The sequence below is a fragment of the Egretta garzetta genome, unplaced genomic scaffold, assembly GCF_000687185.1.
Source record: "Egretta garzetta isolate BGI_Z169 unplaced genomic scaffold, ASM68718v1 scaffold187, whole genome shotgun sequence".
In the NCBI taxonomy this organism is placed as follows: domain Eukaryota; kingdom Metazoa; phylum Chordata; class Aves; order Pelecaniformes; family Ardeidae; genus Egretta; species Egretta garzetta.
The window spans coordinates 1,035,924-1,061,879 of record NW_009260342.1 but is presented as its reverse complement, the minus strand read 5'-3'; the positions used below and the strand labels follow the sequence as shown (position 1 = coordinate 1,061,879).

Genomic DNA, 25,956 nt, shown 5'->3' with positions numbered 1-25,956 from the left:
ATAGGAGCAGACAGTGGCATGGAGGGGAGGGAGCAGGGCCTGTGTGCTGACCTTAATATTTTAAGGTCAGGATAGATGGGAGATTAGCAAGATTCAGTGCAAGGGAAAGATTCTGTTGTCTTGGAGACAGACCCTTCTCTTGTGTAAAGACCTGCCTCCACCCCGGTCACTGTTACATACTTAAAGTTCAGGAATTATTCTCAAACTACTATTCACTCCTCCCAAGGTTTTCTTTGCTCTTTCCTCACTGATTTACCTTCACATCTACTCAGACTCTCCAGTAGCCTCTTGTAAGAGGTTTTATCAAAAGCCATATATTCATGACCTGCTCAGTTCTAAGTTTCTTCTGTGCTGGACAATATGCGTGGTACAAAACACTTGGTGATGTGGTGGAGCCTACTGTTTACAGAGAATAGAGTCCACCACCCACCCTCCTGAGCTCATTAAATCCAAACCCAAGGACAGCCTTGAACCAAAGTCTTCAGTCTGTGCCAGAGCCTCAAAGAAGTTCAGATCCAGCTTTATACTTCACAGCTCTGGCACCAGAGCCAAGACAACACCCCTTTTCCCCTGAACCTCCGTGGTAAAACCCTGATCCAACATTTCCACACGGTGCCACCTCTTGTGTCCCTGGCTGGACACAAACTCTGAGACTGCAGCTAAATGCGAGCTTTTGGTGAACTGGTCACCCTGATTACCCCTCCATACAGCTCCTTGCAAGCCATTGGGAGGGGTCTGAAGAGAACATGTGTAGCTGAAGCACTTGCTGTAGTAAGATGATTGTTAAGCTGAGTCTTGGAAGTGATTTCTGGAAGCTGAAGGAATAAATTTCATGGAGATTTGCCTTCCTCAACAAGTAACTGTAGAAGTACATGAAGCTATTGAAAAAACAGTCCTGAAACTCATTGAGGGGGGAATTGGCAAAAAAGAACTTTAAAACAGGTCTTTAACAGCAGCATAAAACTTTTAAGAGTTGAACATCACGCACTTGTAAAAGCAGAAGGTCTAGGTCTGCTGCGCAGGTGTCAGGAGTAATTATTTCCAGTTACTTATTGAGAAACACTTCAGATGTTTTGACTGCAAAGTGTAAAGGGCTTTGCCAGAAAACTCCAACATTGAAGAGGTGGAGGGAGAGGTAGGAAAAAGAGACACAGCAGAAATCAGAGAAAACGCACCACACATTTACATTCTAGTGAACCAGTTGCCGTTTTGACTGTTTTGTAGCCTGCCAAGACTGGTGACCTTAAGGGTCTGCCTTGAGTCCACTGAAGCCAAGGAGAACCTTGCGTCCAGCAGATAGTAAGCCAAGTTATAAAAACATGGTTTAATTTGATAGTCATCCTCACATTTGCAGCTGGATTCAGAAGTGGCCAGTGCTCACTGCCTGGTCAGCTCTGGAGTCGCTCAAATCTGGAGTCTTGGCTCTGAAATCACTGACACTCCTGGTTTATCTGTTTGTTATTAGGTGCTGCAAAGTGAAGTTCACCATTTCCAGAATCCTGGAAGATAGACCTGGAAGGTCCTAGAGAAGCCAAATACGAGCCCAAACCCCTCTCCAGAACCTGCAGCTCTCTGTCCCATTGTCTCACTGCCTTCACCATTAAAAGTTTCTCATAACAACCTGGAAGTCCCTTGTCAGGGTGCAACCCCACCACCTTATCCACATAGACGTGGGGAACAGGCAGCTCCTTTCCTTACAGCACTAGCCTTACACCCAAAGCCTATTACAATGACCTTATTAAACATCCTCAATGCTGCGCCAAATCATGGCTGCCTCTTTTTCTCAAATCAAACAAGAGAGAGGATAACCAACAACCCTGAGATCCCACGAGTGGGGTAGCTTACTTACCCAGATGACTAAGGGCTTCTTTATCCCATGGCCAAGTGGCAGCACCAGCCAACTCTTCCCTCACTGAACTGGCGAAGTAAACGTTGAGGAAGTGGGTGCTGTTTAGCTGCAGCGCCTCCTTCAGCTCCTTCACGCTCATGTATGCCCTGCAAGGACAAGAGAGAGGAGATAGTCACCATAGACTTCAACAGACTGAAGAGGAAAAGCAGGAGCCACCTGCAGACACCCTGGAAAGGGTGCAGCAGACCTGGAGACACCATCCTCAACTCTCAGAAGCCAACATTCTTCTGAAAGGTGCAAGTTCTGTTAGTGAGGGGTTTGGGTGGGGGGCAGTCATGCAAATCTGAAGAAGTTTTGCTAATTACAGTAGCTTTGTTAATGAGTTCTACTCTTAGAGAAGGTTTTCCAACAACAGGGACAGAAGAAACCCCAGAGAATAGGATAAAAGGAGACAAAGTGGGGGGAGAAGCAATGAGAGAAGAAAGGAAATGCAGAGGTCAGTCCCGCTAGGGAAAAGAGAAGGGACTTAGCATCAGAAAAGCAGAATTTGAGCCAGGGGGGGAAAGTGAGTTTTCCTCAAGGTGTGAGGAGAGAGAAAGGAATCCAGAATTCCAGCTGGTTCCAACAAGGGTTTTCAGGGGTCATCCCTGATACAGGTCAAGGCAGGAATGGACACCAAACCTTATTCTCGGGAATACAGAGAGTTTGCCAGCTGGGGCCAAGAAGTCTCTTCTCCAGCTTCTCTAGTCTGTCTGGAGAAGCTCACAGCCATGGTCCTACACTCTGTCCTTTTCCCCAGGACAACCAGTATGCCAGAGGTGGTAATGCATGGTAAGAACAAGGGATCCCTGCAGAGCATAGGCACGTAACACATCAGGAAACATGCTGCCTCATCCCCATCCCTGTGTATTGCATAAGGAAGAGCATGATCAAAAGGTATCTCAGAATTTACTCCAAGAAATCTCTCTTCCAGCTCTGCTCAAAACAGTCCTTGGAGAAGAAAGCTGCCTGGGTCCCCCCAGCACTGAGCAAACATCAGGGCCTTCTTCACATAAATCTGTTTCTCTGCATATGATCTAAATCCTCTCTGAGAGGAGGTCTGGGATGTCTGCAGGATCCATGGCATTGAATCACAGGAGCTCCCAAAATAAGCTTAACGGCAAAGGAGGACATCTCTGGAGACAGATCCACTGAACGACATGTTTAGTGGGGAAAGCCTCCTGACAGCACTGCTGGCTGTCTTTCCTCCCATCTCCAGACCTGGGAATAGAGAGTTGCAGGAGCAGAAAAAATACGAGAATGGGGATATCCAAGACATCTATTTCTAAAGGGCATGGGAAGGTAATGGGCTGGGAGAGGTGGGTAGGCAATAGGCATTGCAGCAGAGCAGTAACACCTGTGGGTATGTCTGGGTGTCCACAAAATGATCCTCACAACATGACATGCCTCTCAGCACTTGGAGGAAAAAAACCCACAAACCATCAGTCAGGAAATTTAGGTTTCACTCTCCCCTCTGTGTGGTTGTTTCTGCATAGGTCAGAGGTCTATGTTGCGTTCACCAGTATACCAACGGTCCCAGCACCGATCTTTAGGGAGTTCATGTCCTCGGCTATGTAAAACAATCAGGGTCTAACTTAATAATTCCAATAATCATAGCAGTGGGATTTTAGGGCCTTGGACTGTGCTGCAAATGCCAGATACTTTTAAATCAAGTACTACCATTTCCACCATCAGTGCCATTAACCTCATGGGCTGAGACAGCATTAGGACAGGTAGCCCTAGAAGACATCGTCTTTAAGTCTTCAAGTCTTCAAAATCTGAGGACCCTGACCCACAGTTTGTGAAGCCATTCATTAAAAAGATTCTAAGCAGGGAAAAAAACTGATGGAAAGGCTTCAAATACATCACTGTGGAATGATGATGGAAATGCACCATTGTGGAAATATGTCATAAGAATGACTAAACCTGCAGCACAAAGCCAACAGCAACATTAAGGTGATGGAAGGCATTTCACTTATTCCCATGCTTTCAGGAGCAATTGGAGATTTCTGAGCTGCACGGAGAGGTTATGAAGGGAGTGTGATCATTTCTTTACACTGGACTAGCCATAGAGGCACACCAGCTATATTTGAACAAGCAGCTTCTGTAAAGGTGGTGTCCATTAGGGCATTCCTCACTACATTGAATTATGGAAGGACAAAAAGCTGAGCATGGACTAGGAGGGAAAAGGCATGTTCTCATCAGAGATGTGAAGTGAGAAGGGAAACCGATGAGAGGTGTGCAAATACACTGTTTGAGATGGCAAGATCCCTAGTCAAGTTATTATACCAACAGACTTGTTTAGAAAGAGAGAGGTTGCTACAGCAAATGGAAGAGGAGGAGGAAAAAATGAAAAAATAGAGGAACAGGATTCCAGAAGTAGACTAGAGTAGGGTGGCACATGGAGCAGAGCTCGGTAAACCCAAAGGTGGTCACTTCCCTGGATCTGAAACAGCATAAACTTGGGTCAGCCATTGCTGATTTGGGAAGTCTCAGATAATCAGGATCTGCTGACTACCTGTCCCCTACCAGTCAGCCCCAATAGGCCATCCTGGGCTGGAGACATCTCTCCCACCTTCCCAGTAACAAAGCAGCTCTGAAACTTCAGCCACTTCAGAAAATCTTGGCTGGACTATATGGCAGCATTTAATGGTGAGATGAGATGACCAGCTTGTCTTCACCAGGCCCCAAGATCTCCCACCACAAAGCAGCATTCCCAGAACACTTTCCCCAGCCACATCAGCTTGCGGAGAGAAAACTCTCCCAACCGGAAACAGCAAATTAGGAGAACATGATCTCTTCTCTGTGATGTCTCGCCTGAGCATCCCAGACACGCGCCACGCTGACGCCATCCCTTCAACCCAACCAAGACAGGAGCAGGCTGGGAGGAATAGATAGGGAAAAGAATAAATAAACCTGAAGGACATATTTGTGGCATGACTCTGAAGGAAGAGAAGCAAAAAATTCATAGAAATAGAGCATAAAGGAGGGGGAAGGGGGAGAGAAAGCCTCCTTCATGCACCAGAGCTGCTCGGGGGACACAGACTTAAAAATAACGTTGATTCCTGACCTATGATATCTTGGAAAAATAGCCCCAAGCCCTTCCAGGCTGTTTTTTCCTCTCTGCTGGAGACATGATGTTTTTCTGGCTGTCGCCTGATGTTCCCTTGACACTAGCAACATTTTTTGTCAACCCTTCATTATAAATAACTAATTTCCTCCATTGAGAGATTTGGATGGTTCAGGACTGTGTCAGGGGTAGGGGGACCCATTCCAGCACTGAGATGCTCAGATGGATGGAAAAGGAGAAGAAAGGACCCCAGTTTCACCCACTATGGCATGGAAAGCATAAATATCTCCCTGTTAGTGTCCCTAAAGACATGACCAAGATCAAAACAACTCTAGAATGGGCAACTCCGATTCCTCTCAATCCACATTTCCCACTGGCATCCTTAGCTTAGACAAGGAGCATGTAACTGGCGTCTTCGCCTGTCACTTACTGCCAAGGTCATGCTCTCCCTCTTCTTCAGTGCTTCTGTGATTTTCCCAGGGGGAAGGCAGAGCAGCCTTTGGTCTCCACAAGCAGCCTAAATGACAGCCCTCTCCTCTGCTCCCCAAATAACTTCTCAATGCCTACAAGACCAAAGTATTCCAAACTAGATGGTATTTACATCAGGGTGGGCAATGCAAGCCAACGCACAAACACAAGGAAGTCCGGAAGGACACATGAAGGCACAGCTATCAGGTAAGCAGCAAAAAACCCAAAAAAACCAACCCCAGAGAATAGGGTAGAGGATAGAAGAGAGGCAAAGAAGGGCTGTCAGGTTTTCCAGATTCAAAGCAAATGTTTTTCCAAGAGCATCCAAAACTCATTGGTGAGCAGCTAGCTGCATGGTAATACTGCCTTGACCTGGGGAGTATTTGCAACCCTAGGAGAGCGGAGCTTGCAAGAAGAGTTTAGGCAACAGTAGACAGTGACCAGGGACGGGAGAGCTATGGACTGCCATTATTAGAAATCAGCATGGGCATGAACACCATCTGAAATGACGGTATTTGAGGGAACATGTTCAGATATGAGCGCCTCCCTTGTGATGGTACTGTCCTGTGGTACTGTTGACTTAAAGTTCTGACGAATGACAGTAGCTGACAATCTGACTCTTAAGGTAGGCTTAGGTACCACACTGCATACTGTTTTACTTGTGGGACTCATTGTTGGCAGAAAGCGAGATGAGGAAGAAGCCTGCTCTACAGCAGCACGGTGGAGCCACACTGATGCTTGTGTGGTCCTGGTGCTGGGTTAGGAGCACACAACTCTGTATGGGACTTAATGATGTTCTGTCATTGTGTGACATTTCAAACTACTGAAAAAAGGAAAGGAAGATGAAGTATGGCAGCTTCAGTGATTATGTCACCATAGAACGGTGGAATTGGAGACTCCTAATGCAGGCAGAAAGGATCTCCACAGGTCATCTAGTCTGACTCCTTTGTTTAAAACAAGTCTAATTAAACCAGGTTGCTCAAGGCCATGTCCAGCTGAGACCTGAACAGCTCTGAAGACAGAGGTTTTGCAAATACTCTTGGCAACCTATTCCAGTATTTAACCATCCTCATGGTAAAAAAAAAAAAATCCTAAAGTCTAATCCAAATTTCTCATATTCCAACTTGTGTCTATTGCTGCCTGTCCTATCATCATGCATCTCTTCTAAGAGTCCTGCTCCATCTTTTCTGTGTCACCCCATTACATCAAATGGGAAAGCCATCAAATGACTACATCTTTGCATGGAAAACTCTTACTGCAGTAGACCTTACCACATTAAGGTCTAAAGACCCAAAGCTTCCTTTCTGATCCGTTGAAAAATCATGCTCTACCCACAATCCCAGGCCTCCCTGGAGAACTCTCACAGCCCTTTCTCATGGTTTTCCTTGGACAATTTTGTCCTAGCCCATGGGGCAGACAGCATCTTTGTACTTGTGGATGTAAGTCAAGCTCTGGGCTGGCTTGGTCAAAGAAGACTTGACATACTCTGGAGAGACAGAGCTGTTGCTGCTTTTCAAGGCAGCAATTTCTGGCAGCTACAACAGGACTACTGCTGGTGCACAGGTGGGAGAGAGGAGAGGATCTGCTAATCTATGGAGCAGTAGAATGGACAATCAAGCTGTAACATAAGCCTGATGTGGTTTAAGGTGGGAGAAGAAGAGAGTGGCACTTTCTAGTGACAGCCATATCATAACAGGAAGCCTTGGGGCCATGAAAGTGGCCATTAACACTGAAAGGCAAAAGATGGCACTTCCAAATGAAAAGCAAGGCCAGCACGTACCCCATGCAGTACCATAAATCAAACTGAATTCTCTGGGTACTGCAAAGGATGCAGTGTGTAATGCCACAGGAATTCCACTGCAATTCAAAAATAGGAGTCTTTTCCCTGTAGACGTTTCAGAGGGGATGTGGGAGTGGGGTTGGGTGGAAGTTGTCCAAGTGCCCTCCATGGACAGCTGGAAAATACTTGAGACCCAGCCAGCTCCAGCTAACCATACAGCCCAATGAAGTCACAGGGGATTACTGGCTCTGCTTTCATGTCCTTCACCCACTGCAAGGAAATTCCTCTTCCTACTCCCCCCCCAGGCAGGGAGGCTCCCTTTTCCCCCAAACCTCTGCTTGACAAACAAGGAATCCCTCAGACTTCCCATGAACAAGTACCAGCCTGCCACTAACATTTTTGGTGTGCTGACAATACATTCCCTCAAGGCTGCAAAGGGTTAACACAACACACAGCAATCTTGCTTCGGAGGCACCAGCCAAAAGCCCAAGAGCCACAACCCAATCCATGAAGACAAGTGCTGAATAAAATGGCATGAATATTTTTGGAGAGCAGACTATCTAAACTCTCCCTATCATCACTGAAGAGAGATGGTCCTCCAGACGGTGAGACAAAGTGAAAATCTTCTGATTCACCCCTGCCAAAGGACTCCTCTTCGTGGTGACTCTTTAGGGGATCTCTGCTTACATACGTGAATCCTCCTTGCTAGAATTTGCAAACCCTCATCCCTGCTCCCAGTACATGAATTCCCAGCTGCTCAGCCTTGCCTCCCTTCTGCCCTGCTGCAGGCAAATAAAGCCCATTACTACAGTGCAAACAGGCCATGGTACCATCTTGGCACAGCACACAGTCAAGATGGGTTACTTGGTCTGCCTCCAGACTACACTGATTCTGGTTCTCATAACTGCAGCTTCCTCACACTCTGGGTTTACCTGCCCTGAAATTTCTGGCATTAACACAGCTGAGGTGATGCTGTATTTTTAGGCAAATGCTTAAGTTTGCCTGTACTTGTGAAGACTACTTGCATCCCCATGACCATGGTCTAGGAGCTCTGACTCCAGTCCAGCACTATGCTGGCATGCCACAAACAGCACTGCCAGTATCATGACAACTTGACAAGGCAGCAACATCCAAATGACTCTCATCTGGACAGGCTTTGGTAGCACAGCCAGATAAAGAACACATGCAAGAGGTGAAGGGAAGGCTGAGGAACAGCCAGACATTCCCCTGGGATCACAACACTGCTGGAATCATACCCTCTGTAGTCCCCAGGAGTCTCTCACCAGCTTCACTGGGTGTTGGACTCCAGCCAAAGAGCATTTGGATACACATGGGATGAGGGAATAACACACCTCTTGGACATGCTTGGAAAAAAACACCTCTGAGGCACCGACAGCATGAGTAGAACAGCCTAGGAAGCAGCCATCACTGGCAGCACTGCCTGAGAGACAGTTTAAAAATTGCATGAGTGGCCGAGTATCAAGATGTCAAAGAGGATGACAGGGCAAAACACTCCTACATGAGGGCCTTCAGGGTCAGGGGTTTCCCTTATGCATGAGCAATTGCTGTTGGATTCAGATGTAACCCTCAATCTCCATGTGGGAGGTGGATTTGGCTTTGGGACTGAAGCAGTAGCAGATGTTCCAGGGTCACAGAGTTGCACTGGCAAAGCTGCAGATGGGATCAAAAAGACAAGTTATGCTTCGAGGCTGTGACCCTTCCATACAGATTTACTGGGGAAAGGGACCAACAGGAACCTACTGATGAAACCTTCTTTCTCCAGCTCTAGGAGGCTTCACGCTAGCAGGCTCTCATCCTACTGGAGGACTTCAACCACCCCAACAACTGCTGGAAAAGTAACACAGTGAGCTGTAGGACAACTTCTTAAGCCAGGTAATAGACACCCCTACCCGAAAGGATGCAATACTGAACCTGATGGTCACCAATGCAAGCGAGCTCATCAGCAACTTCAAGATTGGAGGCAGCCTGGGCTGCAGCAATCACGCATTGGTGGAGTTCACGCTCCTGAGGGATATGGGAAAAGCAAGAAGTATAGTCAGGACCCTAAATTTTAGGAAAGCATACTTCAAGCTGTTCAAGAAGTTAGTCAGAAGGACCCCCTGGGAAACTGCCCTCAGGGACAGCGGAACAGAACAGAGCTGGCAGATCTTTAAGGTTGCATTCCATAGAGTGCAAGAGCTCTCAGTCCCCAGGTGTAAGAAATCAGGCAAGGAAGGGAAGACACCAGCATGGCTGAGTTGAGACATGCTGGTCAAACTAAGGAGGAAGAGGGAACTGCACAGGCAGTGGAAGCAGGGATGGGTATCCTGGGAAGAATACAGGGATGCTGCCCGATTGTGTAGGGACAGGGTCAGGAGGGCCAAGGCACTGCTGGAGCTGAATTTGTCAAGGGTTGCAAAGAATAACAAGAAGGGCTTCTACAGGTGTGTCAACCAGAAAAGGAAGGTTAAAGAAAGTGTACCCCACCCCCGATGAACAAGAATGGCAATCTAGTATCAACAGACGAGAAGGCTGAGGCACTCAACAATATTTTTGACTCAATCTTCATTGGTAACCTCTCTCTTCACCCCTCCTAAATCGATGGACCACAAGGTGGGGACCAGGGCGGTAAAGCCCCTCCCACTATAAGGGAAGATCACGTTCGTGACCACCTGAGGAACCTGAACATACATAAGTCTATGAGACCTGATGAGATGCATCCCAGAATCCTGAGGGAACTGGCTGATGTATTTGCCAAGGCACTTTCCATAATATTTGAAAAGTCATGGCAGTCAGGTGAAGTCCCTGGGGACTGGAAGAAGGGAAATATTATGCCCATCTTTAATAAGGGTTGAAAGGAGGACTCTGGGAACCTGTCAGCCTCACCTCTGTGCCTGTAAAGATCATAAAACAGATCTTCCTAGAAGCTATGCTAAAGCACATGGAGGACAGGGGGGTGATTTGAGACAGCCAGCATGGCTTCACCAAGGGCAAATCCTGCCTGACCAACCTAGTGGCTTTCTGTGATGGAGGGACTGCATCAATGGACAATGGAAGAGCAATGGACATCATCCCTCTGGACTTCTGCAAAGCCTTTGACATGGTCCCCCACAACATCCTTCTCTCTAAATTGGGGAGATACAGATTTGATGGGTGGACTGTTCAGTGGATAAGGAATTGGTTGGATGGTCACATCCAGAGGGTAGTGGTCAACAGCACTATGTCCAAATGGAGACCAGTGACAAGTGATATCCCTCAGGGGTCTGTACTGGGACCAGTCCTGTCTAATATCTGCATCATGATATAGACAGTAGGATCAAGTGCACCCTCAGCAAGTTTGCAGATGACACCAAGCTGAGTGGTGCGGTTGATATGCCAGAAGGAGGGGATGTCATCCAAAGAGACCTGGACAAGCTGGAGAGGTGGGCCTGTGTGAACCTCGCGAGGTTCAACAAGACCAAGTACAAGGTCCTGCACCTGGGTCAGGGAACCCCCCAATATCAATACAGGCTGTGGGATGAAGGGATTGAGAGCAGCCCTGCGGAGAAGGACTTGGGGATACTGGTGGATGAAAAGCTGGACGTGAGCCAACAGTGTGTGCTTGCAGCCCAGAAGGCCAACCGTCCCCTGGGCTGCATCAAAAGAAGCATGACCAGCAGGTCGAGGGAGGTGATTCTGCCCCTCTACTCTGCTCTGGTAAGACCTCACCTGGAGTACTGCATCTGGCTCTGGAGCCCTCAGCACAAGAAGGACATGGAACTGTTGGAGTGGGTCCAGAGGAGGGCCACAAACTGGTCAGAGGGCTAGAGCATCTCTCCTATGAGGACAGGCTGAGAGAGTTGGGGCTGTTCAGCCTGGAGAAGAGAAGGTTCTGGGGGGACCTTATTGCAGCCTTTCAGTACTTGAAAGGGGCCTATAGGAGAGATGGGGACAATCTTTTTAGCAAGGCCTGCTGTGACAGGACAAGAGGTCACGGTTTTAAACTAAAACAGGGTAGGTTTAGACTGGAAGAATTTTTTTACAATGAGGGTGGTGAAACACTGGAATGGATTTCCCAGAGAGGTAGTGGGGGCCCCATCCCTGGGAAAATTCAAGACCAGGTTGGACGGGGCTCTGAGCAACCTGATCTAGTTCACAGTGTCCCTGCTCACTGCAGGGGGGTTGGACTAGATGACCTCTAGGAGTCCCTTCCAACCCAAAACATTCTGTGATTCTATGAAGAAGGCTGCAGATCACTAGTACACAGCAGGCAAGCACTCAGTTACATCAGATGGTAGTACGCAACTTCTTGAGGTCAGATTTGGGCAAGAAAGACAATAACATTGGTGTTAGACCAGAAAGCCCTGCAGGGCATTTTGCCCTGAGATAGGCTGAAGAATAAGTGCTGCTAACAATGGCACAGCCTAGCTATTCCTGGAAGTGTTTGCTAAAAAGTTATTCACTAAATCATCACTGCACCAGCCAAAGGCAATGCTATTTTAGACCTGGTTTTGGTAACCAGTGTAGAAATTACAGAAGAGCAGATGAGAGAAAGAAAACTTGGCCTGAACTAATAATGAGCTGATTCAGATTAACTTAAATGGAGGGATAAAGGCAGGTCTTGAACTAGGAATGGAAAAACAGGACTGACCAGCAGACACCACTGCATTCGAGATGCTGGGGAGAGTGGGGTGAAATGGGAATTCCCTGAAATCAAGCTGACACCACTGGGAAAAAAATTTTTTTAAAAAGCCCTTTTAGAAATAAGAGGAGCAGCTGAAGGAAGGAGCAGATCTGCTAAGCAGAGAAGGTGGAGGTGAAGCTCAGCATAATTGAGATGCATCCCCAGACAAAATTAACATATGGCCTCCACTTTTCTTCAGGACTGTGAGGCAGAATTAGACTTCCAGTGGGATGCAGCAAGATTAAGGGCATGGTACTGGAGCAGAGCCCAAGATAGAGGAAAAAAAAGTGGCAGCAGTCAGATGGGGGCTGAAGTGCCATTTGGGCAGGGTAGGAGGGAAGTTGAAATGCTGGGGAAGCGGCAGCGAGTCCCAGCTTTGAAAGGGGAGGGATGTGGGGGTACAGAACAAGGGGCAAAAAACAAGAGGGGAAGTGCAGAAACAGAAATATTATATATATAGAAAAAAAGATAATCAGTGGATGCAATACATTTGTGTCAGGAGCCTGGGAAAATGCCACCCCAAATCCAGAAGGACTGACCACAGGGCATATCGCTGGATAACAACTGATATGATATATGCAGTGACATCTATGGGGGGGAGCAAAGATCATAAGGAGACAAGCTGATCTGGTTGTCTTCTCTCTGACAGACCTTAAATCTACCTGCAAATTTCAGCAGACTTTCAGGTATAAAGGTCTCCATGTTATTACTTTCACCCTCCTACTCCACCTTAAAAGAAAAAATAAAAAATAATGGCAATGCTTAAACACAGGGACTGGTGTAGATGTGATCACCTGAAGGTCAGTGAAGGACATGCAATGCCCTCTCTAGGTAAACTCTGAATACACTGCCAGGCATGCCAAGTTTTCAACCAGCTTCTTGGACCAAAAGATCCCAGACCCCGATGGCATGAACTCAGGCAGGGGCATGTTGCTGCACTTGCTTGCCTTTCTCTTGGGAAGCAGCAGTTGGGCGCCAAGGACTTGTCTTTGCCTCTGGCACCACACCAGGGCACCTGACTTTAGGAAACCCACATCAGTTCCTCCCCACCAGCCTGCTCAGAGACTGTTTGCTTTTGTGCCACACACTGGTTTCCTCTCTGGATCTTGTTATAACTCTGTTGACAACTCATGTGCAGGGCGAGGAAGCAGGGACCAGTTTTAAGACTGGTTACACTGGTACTCATGTTTTGGGGGTTGAACTGAGGATGGTCCCCCATTAACTTGTGTTGAATACATGAGAATAATCCTCAAGAGAGGTTTACGCCCAGCCATATTCTTGCAGCATGGTGGGCACCCTCAGGACACTCATGCTGATGGGTGCATGCCCCCTAGCAGATCTTCCGACTTCCCCTTCCAATGCTGTCTTCAGATACAGCTTCCTCTTTTGGCTTCTCCCTGGAGGTTTTGCCAAATTTAAGGCTTCTCTTGGAGGATGCTAAAGCACCTGCATCATCGGCCACCAGTCCTGGGGATTTCTGACCAGTGCTGCAGGAGTGGGGAGTGCCCTCCACTGCTCTTGTGAAGTGACAGGAATGTTCAGTGACTCTTCCTTCAGCACAGATTAATCACATGTGCATCAGATGCTTGGTTCATTGAAAAGAAAAAATGGTTTCATCATGTTTGCACCCTCAGGCCAAGGCTGGCTTACCACCTCCCTCAGCTGCAAGCTGCCACACACATGATGGGCACCATGCCTGTCTGAGGGCCTCTTGGGATGGCTTTGCTGGGAATTCCAGCACATGTCCATGTGCCAGTGTAGGTTTCCTAGCTAAAACCAAAGTACCAGCAGCCCTAGTACACATTAGGAGAAGATGAGGTTTTTGAGAACCACTCATTTGGACAGAAACATCAGCATTTTGTCCAATTTGCATTTGAGTTTCCCAAAAGATGCAATGGTTGTGGCTACTTGATAGACCTACAGTCTCTCCCAAGTTCCCAGAAAAGTCAATCCTGCACTGCAGAAAGCACCAGGACCAGCAACCAACAATCCCAAAGGGTCAAAGGGTCCCGGTGCCTGACACAGAAGCAATTACATTATGAACCCAGGAGAAAGTCCCACATTTGCTCTAGGGATACTCCCCCAGGGACAGGAACCCACATATCCCCCTTCACCTGCCTCAAATTAAATTCCTTTTAGAAGGAGACCGATTCACCACATTGCCTCTTCCCATTCCCAGCCAAATACCATCCAACATCACCATGGATGGGAAAGGGCATCTTTCTGTAGTGGCCTCATGGAGGAGGCATCTAGACATGGCCCCACAGCACAGACATCATCCCCCAGCAAGAAAGAGCTTGGAGAGGTGACAGGGCAGTGGGAAGAGGAATGCTGGGTCAGGATCAGGCATGCACAGCAGAGAAATCCAGGGCTGTGGTGAAGCTGATTGAAGGAGGCATGAAGGGAGACAAAAAAGGGAAGCGCGGCCTCTGGCTCGGCAGGGACTATCTGACCTCTCCTCCAAGGGGGCACAGCAGCTTTTGGCTGACACCAGCAGCCAGCCCACGTCCTGAGAGTTGTTGCTGTCTGCCAGAGACAGTAAGCGGCAAAGCCCTAATCAGAAAAGACAGTTGGATCACAAGGCTCCCTCCCATGCTTGTCTGCCAAACCAAGATGGGGGAGTCAGGGCTGGGACCCCTTTTTCCTGCACTGCTGTTGCCCCATCCTCAGTGCCTCCCCTGAAAACTAGAGGCTGCCCTCAGAGGAGACAACAGCCACGCTGATGGGTCCCATCCCTTTGGGTCACCCCCTGAGGAGGACCTTCCAGAGCTATAACCCTCCATCACCAGTGCTCAGGAGGAACACACAAGGTCTCTCTGCTCTGCAGTACGTTTTGGGACTGGCACAGCTCTCACCTCCCACCAGCAATGTTGCTGTGGGGACATCCACTCTTCCCAACCATTCTCTCTGACATTGATTGTCAAGCCCCTGGTTGCCAGTCTTCCATCTCCTGACCTTCTTCTCACCCAGAGGCAACCTGCAGGGATCCCCTGCAGTCCCACCACATTCATATCCCCACAGCCCACTTTAGGGTCCACCACAACACCAGCAGCCCCAAAGGGCTTCCTTCTCAGGACAGAGAGACAAGGACCTCATCTTTGCAAGGTCATCTTCCCAACAGCTTTTCTCATACAACCTTGGAAGTGTGACTCCTCTGTATAATTCAACATGGAAAACCCTGTGTTGCCAAGAACAGGCCTACAAATCCAGCATTTCTTACAGCACTTCAGCCCTAAAGCATCATTCGGTTCTGCCAAACAACCAAAGCCTGTTCACACTTGAAAGTTAATACAAAAATATGTCAAATGTTTCCCCAAAAGCTCCCACAGGAGGCTGGCTTTGTTAGCGCTACCGATTCACCCCATGAACCTTCCTTTTTACCCCCTCAGGGAGGACAAATCCACGCAAGTCTCATAAACTTCCTGGCTTATGTGACAATTCTTGTGTTGCTTAAGCATAATGGGCCATCAACTTTCCCCTGGGATAAATTTGTCCTGGCAATCTGTGTTTTAGTGCTCTACATCTTGGGGGAGTTGATAGCATTTGGGGTTTATTTTAATGGGAGTTTGTAGCCATGATCAATTGTTGAAGCTCTATTTCCACGGAAATGGGTATTTAATAGATTTTTGAAAATGGTGGTTATTGACCCAATGGGCCTTAATGGCTTAAAAACCATCTGATTGCAGTACGTAAGAGTAAATGCATATGATTTTCAAATGCATACTGGAATAGGTAGTAAAAACCTTTTTAAATTGCAAGGACCTGGTCAATAGGGAGTTTCCATTTGCTTGTTTGGCCTTTCTATTTCTATCAGAGTGAATCATGGCCATCTCTTCCTCAGAGACACTTGCCATTTCCTCACGGGTGAGATCATCTTAAAACAGGCGACCCATCCGAGACCCTCCAAAGCATGAGGATGTCTTTCATTAGACCAGGCAGTGATGCAGAGTCAGGCTTTCTGCTCCTGGTGGGAGCAGAGGACACATGGACCATCTCTCATCCTCTGTGGACCATGCACCCCCATTGCTCCCAGGGAGAGCTCCTTGGGAGCTGAAAAACCACATGTGCCTCAGACTCCTTAGTTTAAACTCAACCTACAGGCTCCCAGTTGGCAATCCTACACCAAAATTGCCAGGCAGAAATCATACCAAGAACACATACCAGAAACATCAATAGAAGTGATCTCCAAAGGAATGTACTAATTACGAAGAAGTAATCCTGGAAGCAACAAACAGACTAAACACTGATATGTATTTAATGGTGTCTGTGGGCACTGACTGAAGCACCACCACCGTCCCTTTTCCCCCCCAGCCAAGGCACATGTTTAGGTTTATCACTCCCACCAGCTCTCCAAAGTCTACAAAGGCTCAGCAAAGGCTGCAGTTACTCCCCACCTTTGCCCATCACAGGGGTAGCTCCCCTCTCCTGGCTGCCTTTTTTGTGAGCCTGCAGGATCACAGATGCCCAAGATTTTCATCTGTTTGAAACCAGCCTGTGGGTTCAGCCATTGCCAAGAGGAGATCCCAAGGCATGTGTGGGCAGGAGAGCAAGGCTGGTTACGTGTTACTGCCATAGAATAAGCCAGACAAAAACCAAGGACCTGAAAACTGCCAAATTTCAAAGGGACATCTGTCCTCCTTCTTACCTTCCCCTTCAAAAACCCAACGAAGCAGGAATTAGGGAGTACAGAGACACAGCCTGTTGCTTCTCCTGCTCATCAGTGCAATAAGCAAAGGAGACAAATATTGCAGGTCACCACCTGCTTCCACACCAGTAAGGTGTCTCCCACTGCCATCCCCAAGCAGGTCCGTAACACAGTGCCTACCTGCTTGCAGCAACACTCACCTGCACCCTCTGAACCCCAAGAGCATGCAAGGAAGGAGCAATACTGCTGGCCAAGTGCAGACCCTGGGTGCAAACCCCAAGGCTTGTGCATGCCTGGGTGAGAAGACCCTTCTGGGCTGGGCCTTCCACCTGACCCCTCACTCTCAGCGGGCTTGAAGGAGGCTCAGACCATCATGGTGGCCTCTGAAAACACCTCATCATTCCCCTAGACCACATACCTTGGCCATCTGTGAGAGTATGGACCTAACAGCATACCTAGCAAGTAAGGAAGCTACTGCACATCTGCAGGGGTTGTAAGAAGGAGAAGGGAGCTGTCATCATGAGACATCATCCCTGAAAACAGGGAAACAGCAGTGGTTGGAGGGAGTTAACTGGAAGAATTCAAAAGAAACTGAGTTAAAGATCCAGTTTTGAACCATTTAGGGGAAGAAAGGGAGTCCTGCCAGGAAGAAAGACAACAAAGCAGCAGCCTGGGGAAGGATGGGAGCCCAGCCTTGCCCTGGGTGGCCAGGTTCCAAAGCCCAGCACAGGCAGCATCCCGGCTCCGGCACATAACAGACGCTTTGGAGAGGCTCGCTATCCACTGCGCGGGGTAAGCACTCGCCTGCTTTTGACAATGTTGATGCTGGCTGGCGAGATGCTGGCGTTATACGGAACATGTGTGAGAGCGGGCGAGTGAGAAGCGCCAGGGGAAATGGAGAAATACGTTTGCAGCCCCTTGCGGTTTTGTGAGGCAGAACTCAACAGTGGCAAGTTATTCTAGAGCAGGCTCCAAGCTAAACAAAGACAGGTATGGTTTACTTTCTGCCTGGGTTGTTTGTTTCAAAGCAAAATAAAAAACATCCCAGGCCAGGACCAAGTCTGACAGCACTTTCTGCCTGTCTAAGGTTGCACAGACAAGCCCTGTCCCACCTAACCCACAAGAGCAGATCTGTAAATCAGCTTTCTCTTACTTTTTGCCTGCAGCAAAAATATGAAGCAATGTTCCAAGTTTAGGGAGGTCTTAAGGTCACTGCAAACAAGTCAGTGTCCCCAGGAGCCCAAGTTTCACTGCCAATTTTCATAGAGCAGTTCACTATCTGCTGAGGGAAGGCAGCGGGGATAACACAGGTGGCTGCAACACTCCTGGGCTCCCCCAGCACTGCGTGGGCTTCACACAGGTGGGCAAGAGTCTCAGGGCCAAGAGGCTCAGCAAAGCACTCCAGACAAAGGGGGACTGCATAAATGAGAGCATCATTTTTTTGCCTTGCATTTAGCCAGGACTAAGCAGCTTCTTTTCCTTTCATTAAATGCCTCTCTTCCCCATCCATGGCCAGGAGGCTAGAGCCTCACCATCAATGGCAGCACCTCACCGCTGCACAACAGAGGGAGGCAAGATGTTTAAGACTTCTGTGCCTCAGTTTCCCCAGCTGGAGCGCTGGGATTACCCTTGCCCACAGGACAGGCAGGTGTCGGCAAACATCTTAGAAGACATGATCTTTGCTGCGCTGGGTTTTCAAATGAGCTTAGAGAAGTTAGGCACTCACATCCCATTGATGTTCAATAGAAAGCAAGCATCCACATTTTCACCAAGTCCCTCCTCCTTTCCCACCCATCTCCCACAGCATCCTCCTCCATAGTACAGACCTCCAAGAGCTGGTGGGAAAGAGGGAGAACTGTGGACTGGATGAGCATAGTGAAGACAGCGCCTCAAGTTGCGCCAGGGCAGGTTTAGATTGGACATTAGGAAAAATTTCTTCACTGGGAAGGGTTGTCAAGCACTGGAACGGGCTGCCCAGGGAAGTGGTCGAGTCCCCACTCCTGGAGGTATTTAAAAGACAGGTAGATGAGGTGCTTAGGGACATGGTTTAGTGGTGGGATAGCAGGGTTAGGTTAACGGTTGGACTTGATGATCTTAAAGGTCTTTTCTGACCTAAACAATTCTATGATTCTACAGCACAAGCACCAGCAAGGATGTGCCACACTATTGCCTAAAGCCTGTCTCCAGCCAAACAGCTGGGACTGATGCACAGCACCACTAGCACAATCTTCAGCGTGCTGTGTCTCAGGAGACAGAGTGCGTGTGGAGATCTGTGCTAGGACCAGTTGAGGCTGGAGAGAAACACAGACTAACACGTAGCAGGAGGCAGCTCGGTCCCCTCCTGAAAGAAGGCATGGCTGGTGCAGAGGGGCCAGACCACAAACTGGTTTCTGCATGGATGGGGAAGGCAAAGCCCCTAGCTTGAGGTCTCCTCCAAAAACTGTTCTGCTGACCACCAGGTGACAAGCAAAAGTCAGTCTCTCTTCTTCATCCAGCCTCCCTGACCAGTAAGGCAGCAGAGAAGGGAACACAGACACTGCAAGGCTGGGGAAGGATTTTTGATGATGTTCAGAGGAGCCCACAGCAGGCTGCGAAGTGCATGCCCATGCAGCAGTGAGGCAGTATGGCCTTGCAGCAGAAGTCAGTGAAAGGGTGCCAGAAGACCAGGGTGCCACCATTCCAATCTCTGGCCTACCTCAGCTGTTCAGACTGAAAGCTCCTGGGCACTGGGAGAAGAAGGAGCCTTTAACAGGGCTGACAAAAGTGGACAAATTTGCTGAGCAGGGGTGATGTTTCCAGGGGCATTAAGCTAACAGCGCCTAGTTCCTCTGCAAGGGGAACCACACAGCCCTGTGGTCAATAAATCCCCCTTCAGGCACTCTTCACCATGATAGTAACATCCAGCCTTGCTAAAAGATCCAAAACTTTGCTACGTTCACACTAAACCTCTCACTAAAGGGCAAAAACTTGCAGCCTTGATATTGGTCAGGAAAGGGATGGAGACAGAGAAAAAGAGGAAAAGAAATCTATTCGAGCCAAACATCTCCCCCCTGCTTTTTATATATTTTTTTTCAAAGGGAAAAAACAAGTCCCAAGCCTTCAACTTATTTTTAGGTCCAGGCAATTGGGTGTCCCAGCCAGAGCGTAGAGCGCACAAGCCAGCATTCTAAAAACGCCTTCCTCGTGGATATAAAAAGGATCCGAGATAATTTATTGGGGAAGTTTTGTAATGTAATGTAACGATCATACGTTAACCACAAACAAAAAAAAAAATCTGAGGCTGCCTCTGGTCCCCAGCACAGCCACTAGCAGGCAATAGTCACAAAGGCTCAGCGTCCTCGCCCTCCCCAAAGCTTCCCAGCAGTCTTCTGCCTCACACCTTCTTGGTGGGTTTGGGCTCCACCAGACCCTTTCCCTCTCACTCCATTGCCCTCTGCAAAGGGGCAACTTGATTTCCTAAATAACGGTGGCAGCTGGGCCAAGGAAAACTAAAAGCAGTATGTTCGCTTAACAACTCCAATGGCCGTGGCTCAGCCTGCCAACCCAAACGTGGATTAAATCATCCCAGAGACCCATCAACGCCAAGCCGATGGTGTCCCATCGGATGGCTGCTGAGCTTCTCACCACCCCGCTGTTTCAGTTCCTGGGGTCTCACTAGCCTGCCCAGGGTCTTGGCTGGTGTCCTCCACCCACAGGCAAGGGCACAGTTGGACGAGGAGGAGCCCTGTAGAGGGCTGAACATCAGGACAAAGAGTGACCCCCTCCCCCAGCCGTCGGACACATGCTGTTCCTTCACAATTGCCATCCTGACACAATCAGCCCCCCTTAAGTGAGCCCCCAGGACAGTGGCGTTTCTAGAACAATAGCTCACATCTGGGACAGCTGTTTTCCCCGAAAGCACCCCAGCTGCCTCGAGTCACTGGGCAGGGGTCCTCTCCCCTTGCTCACACACAGATCAGATCGTGTTCTCCCTCCCCTGTGGAGACGCGGCCACCCCTGGGGGAACATCCTCAAGGAACACGCTGCCTGGCAGCTCCCTGCTCGCAGGAAGGCTTGCGGGAGTGAGCGAGGCTCGTCCTCCAGCAGAGGCTGATTGGAAATTAACCCCAGAGCCTGCTACCTTGGGAAGAAAAGGAGTGCATTACTGTAGATTTTATTTCCTACCTTTAGCACCCCAAAACTCATGGAAGAAGATTTGAGCACATCAGCAGTATGCCACAGCTTGCTATACAGAGCAAGCTGCTTTGGCTAGTGCTGAAGCCAGGGACTGGGAACCAGCCCTTGGACCTGGACACCTCCACACACTCATGCTCCTCTTCCAGCTCCGCTTCTCTGCTGCCTTGGGTTACACAACAGAGCTCTGGTTCCACCAGGAGCCACTGTGGTATGAAGCCCTCTGCTTTTGACCAGTGTCCCCAAGACCTTGCACAGTCCCTTGGACAGCCGCACCTGTCTGAGTGGGTCAGCTGTTGCCCCAAGATGCCATCCTTGCCTCACCTTCTCTCAATTTTACACCATTTATGCTGTCAGTCCGACCACATTCAGCTGAACATCTCCTGACAATTGGCTGCTCAGGTGCCAGAGAATAGCTCGGAGTGATTTGTTCACCCCTGGGGGTTGTCCACGAGAGATATTCAGTGAGGTTAATCTGCATCAGCTTTTGAAGACACCGCTTAAACAGTGGGAGGCTGCCAAGCAGCCTTAACCCAATTAAGCATCCTTCCCTTAGGACGGGAGGCCAGCTAAGCTTGCATTAAAGCCCATCAAGTGTCCTGTTAATCATGTGCACTTTAATATCACAGCTGTGGTCATCCCAGTGGAGGCCACTAAGAGGCTGGAGACACGCCTCATCATTTTTCACGTCCTTTTGTCACTTTGCTTATTTCTGCCCTTACTTTGGGTAGTGAGATGAAAGGCCCAGCAGCTCTGCCTTTATCCACTTTGCTCTCCAGACTCCCCTCCAGTTTTTCTTTTCACATTAACTGTGTCACACACCAGACTCTCATTGACTAACTGCCCGAGGGGGACCCTCACTGAGTGTTAATTGCTGTTAATGAGCTGTTGCTGCTTTCCTTCCAAGAGCACCAATTACAACTGCACTCAGGCACTACAAGAAGATGCGTGTCTGCAGCAAATCAAGGCAAATTTTGCTCCATACCCTGGCATTGCACTGCCAGTAACTCCTGGAAAACACTTTAAATCAGGGCAAGAGTAGACAGCTCTCCCGCCGTTGCCTGTCCCCTTGTTCTTCATATGGTGGGTCAGCGTGAATGAGAAGTCCCTGACTTGCTTCCCAAGCACACAGTCACACTGGTGGCTTTCACAGGGGGATGATGGCCTAGCAGGCTCAGAGCACAGTGGGACTTGTCTTGTCCCATGCGCTACTAAAGGAGGTGCAGGAAGGACTCGGCAAGGTGGCTTGCTGGCCTGGCATTACACATGGCAACACTGCCATCGTTTCAACATCATCCCCTACCTCAGAGCTGGGGGCAGCTCCTATCTTGGCTACAGCGGTGTCCAACGCCACCAGAGCTTTATAATCCTTCTTTCCAAACCTCATTTCCCACCCCTGCTAAGCATGGGTGAGGGTATATGCTAGCATCAACCATGGCCCTTATAATGAGGGCCATACTGAGATGTCCACCAGCTAAAAAGCACTAGAGCTCCCACTGTTCCTAAGGCTTCTCCCTCTGATTTGCCTTTCTCAAAGCTGCAGCTCAAAGAAAGGAGATTTTAAATGAGGGAAGTGCCAAGATGGGAAAAGCTTTTGCATGAGTGCTTAAGGTCATGTGAGTCAAGACAAGGTATAGAGACCCTTCACCAAAATAGACTGAATCTATCTACAAGAAATTGCCCAGTGTCTCACTCTGACGTTCTCATTTGGATTATTTTTGGTTGTACTAAGAAACATTCACATCCAAACCAGTCTTTCCGAGAGCCTTGAAATTAAACACAGCAGAGCTGCTTTACCCTGTGAAAAAAGCTCCCAACATTTTTGTCTCACCACCTTGATCTGAACGGAGATTTAGAGAGCACCGCCTGCAGCAGGGTTTCCCTCTCCCCCTAGCTCTCCTAGAAGCTGCAGGTCTCTCCCGGGCTCTGGCACGAGGCTCTACAGGAGGTGTGAAAAGTGCAGGCGTCCAGGCAGAGCAGCAGCCAGCTCGCCTGCTCCCTCTCCTCTGGTTACAGACCAGGAGCTGCTGTTCACATCGAAGCACCTGGCTCCTATTGTGCCGCCTTTCCGCAGTTTGTTAAATTTTATTTTGCATTATTTCTCCTGTTTTGGCTTCCACCCCTAAAAATCCTTCTGTAAGTTTCCCAGCTGCCCTGCTCCTCATAAATGTTCATTTAAGTATAATACCTTACGAGCAAACCCAGAGGTACTCGCTCGGCGGGAGCTCTGCCCTAACAAAACCCCTTGGGCTAAGGTTGCCTGCTCCTGTATTTTTGGTATTTGTCCACTGACTTCAGGGGAAAAACCACCAACCTGGCCATGCCCTTGGGCAAGCTCAACCTCGCCTTGTTTTTTCCCGAATGCATGCTACCAATTTGTTCCCACAAACTTATATGTTCTTCCACAGGAGCCAGGCTCCCCTCAGCAGGGATGAGCCCTGGCAGGGGGGGTGTCCACCAGCATCTCCGAAGAAGGGCAGCTCAGAAGAGCTCAGCAGCAGCAGGATTCAACTCATGCCCCCACATTTCCCAAATGCCAGGCGCACTGGATTTCGTTTTTCAGAGCTTAGCCTACGAACAATCAATCTTGTCTTCTGCGCAGGCCAATGAGGTCTGCGGAAAGAAAATTGCAAAAGATTTGTTATTTCCCTAGTGTTCCCATTTTCCCATTCCTTTCCCACAGAAGCAAGGTTTTTGTTTGGTTTTGTTTTGTTTTTTTTCTTTCCCAACTTTCAGGGGAAAATCCTGACAAATGGAAGCCCTGATTCATACCAGCAAAAATTTGGCCTTTTTTAATTTAAGGTGGAGCCCTTCTTGTCTGAGGATGAAAACATTTCGCTAACTGCACACAGAGGGCAAGGACCGAGCCTTTGCCCTGCTGGCGCCAAGGCCGAGTGGCATTGGATGCTCATGGCCACCATGAGCGGAGACCCGTCGCACAGGCAGGGCAGGCGTCGTGCAGGTAGGAGAGCTGCTGTGCAGGCAGGAGGGCCGCTCATCTCCCCCATGCTCAGGAAAGCCCTGCCCCTGCTCCCTGACGGGGATGGGAAACAAAGGGACAGGCAGGCACAGGGTGGCAGTGGTGGCTGTGACCAAAGAGACTTCCAGGGGTGGGAAAACATCTTCTGGGGGCATGCTCAGGCAGAGGCAGGGTGTGCAGCTCTGCAGACAGAGGGGTGCACTGGAAGAAAGGCTCCCCGTCCTCCTCTCGTGTTTTCTCGGACAACTGAAGTATGTGTGAGAAAGGCTCAAGGAAGGCAGGAAGAGAAGCCCTGCTCCTCTCCCATTGCCACCACCCAAGCCAGAGATGTCTGCTTCCCTCCTCCCTCCATGCCCTACCTGGGAAGTGGCAGAAAGAAGCAGCAGGTTTGCTAAAAAAGGATTTATGGCCACAGCCTACCTGCTTCCACAGCTCAGGGGAAAAAAGTGAAGGAGAAAGAAGATGATCAAAGGAGCAACGTGTCTCTAACACCCTCCATTGCAGCTTTTCTCCCCAAGGCTGCCATCCACACTGCACTGCTCCCGCCCTGGTGGGCACCTCTACCCATCACTGGGAGCTGGCAGCAGGGAATGAGCAATTTTCTCTGACACTGAGACAGAAACAGCTTAAAAAAAAAAAAAAAAACAACAAAGGAAAAGCCATGACTTTTTTTTCCCTTCCCCGTCTCCAGCCAGAAAGCACATTTGGCAGAGCCCTGAGCACTGGAAGCCATCAGCAGGGCTGCCGGCACTTCAGAGGCTCCAGGAGGAGGGCAGGCATGCGCAAGCCACTGACTGCGCTGAGGATACTGTCCCCACTGCCCCAGGGTCCCCCATCACATGGGGAGGGGGTCCCCCTCTCCATCCCATCACAGCTGCTGCCTCCAAAGGTCCCCCGGGGAGAACAGAGGTCCCCTAACACCACGCATTGATGCTCCACAGAACAACGTGGGGCTTGCAGGGCATTTTGCACCTGCAGCACATGGTAAAGGTACACATCCTCCTCCGGCACTGAGCAGCCACCCCGTGTCTTGGCCTGAAGAGGGGGATTTGCTCCCCAACCACCATTTGTCTTTGAGGTGCAGGGTTTGATCAGCCCCTGCCCGTGCACAGCCAAGGGCATCTCCTCACAGGCATTGCTCCCTAGGGCAAGATTCAGGGAGGCTCATGCATGCCAACCCACACCTTTCCAAATCCTGCCACTCATACCTAGCAGCATCGCCTCCTTCCCACCACAGTGCTCAGGCAAAGGCATTTTGAACAGAAATTAATAAATCAGGCTTTTAGATGCTTCCAGGGAAGATGGGAAAGGGGCAGCAATACGCCCACTGCATTCCATGCAGCAGGTCAGGGGACACCGCACCCTTTGCGTGGGGCCGCTCTGCCCACCCCAGGGTGCCCACAGTCCCACTGGCGTGTCACTGGAGACCGGCAGCTCTGCACTGGCAATTCCTCCAGCAGGGAGTTGCCTATCACCCCCCACTCATTTTTGGGGGAAAAAACACTTAATGGCAGGGGATCGCAGATGGGTGCCATCCCATGCTGTGGGATTTACTTGCCCTGGATGGCACAACACACCCATCCCCATGGGAAAACACCCTTCCACCTTCCCACATTGGAAAACGGCTGGTCAGAAGCAACATCCAGGTGCAGAGTGGGTCTCAGGGAGAGGGTGCACCCCACCCTTTGACATGCCACCACCCCCATAAGTCCCGCACCTACCGCTGGGGTGAGTCGGGGTCGAAGCAGGTCCTGGCCACGTCAGTGGCCCGCGGGTCACAGCAGTCACCATCATCGAAGTCGTCCAACATGTTGTTGCACTCCATGTGGCAGATGCCATCACGGCGTTTCCAGAAGAAGCAGCGGCCAGGCCGGCGGCAGTCCCCGCCATCGTAGCCAGTCAGGGGATGCTCGCACTCAGGGTCACAGCGCTCATTGCCCACCTTGCTGGGCTCGCAGCCCAGGAGGACAGCGCGGCGGCGCAGCGAGGAGTTCCGTACCTCCAGCAAGCTCAGCTGCCAGGAGATGTTGTACGGCCGGAAAGCTTCGCTCAGTGCCCGGTGTTGCCGCCAAACCTGCTCCCAGCTGACTGTTGGCCGCCCACCGCCGTCCTCCGCCAGGTTCACCACCCGGTAACGCACCACCTTCCCACTCCGCAATGGCCAGTGCCGGTTGTAGTGGGAGACCAGCTCCACGTTATCACAGGCAGTCTGCCCGCAGTCAGGGGGGCCCAGCGGCCGCAGGATGGGGGACGGTGGGAATGGCAGCACCCGCTGCCGGGGGAAGGCAC

At 49.7% G+C, this 25,956-nt stretch overlaps 1 protein-coding gene across 1 annotated transcript in view; it reads right to left on the bottom strand.

The window, feature by feature from the left end:
- Window positions 1–25,956, bottom strand: part of PAPPA2 (pappalysin 2) — a 97,770-nt gene that overhangs the window by 65,289 nt on the left and 6,525 nt on the right. The window contains exons 3-4 of the mRNA XM_035898069.1: window positions 25,389–25,939; window positions 1,850–1,995 (exon numbers count right to left, since the gene is read on the bottom strand). Of these exons, the coding sequence (XP_035753962.1) occupies window positions 1,850–1,995; window positions 25,389–25,939 (697 nt within the window). The remainder of the gene's footprint in view (window positions 1–1,849; window positions 1,996–25,388; window positions 25,940–25,956) is intronic.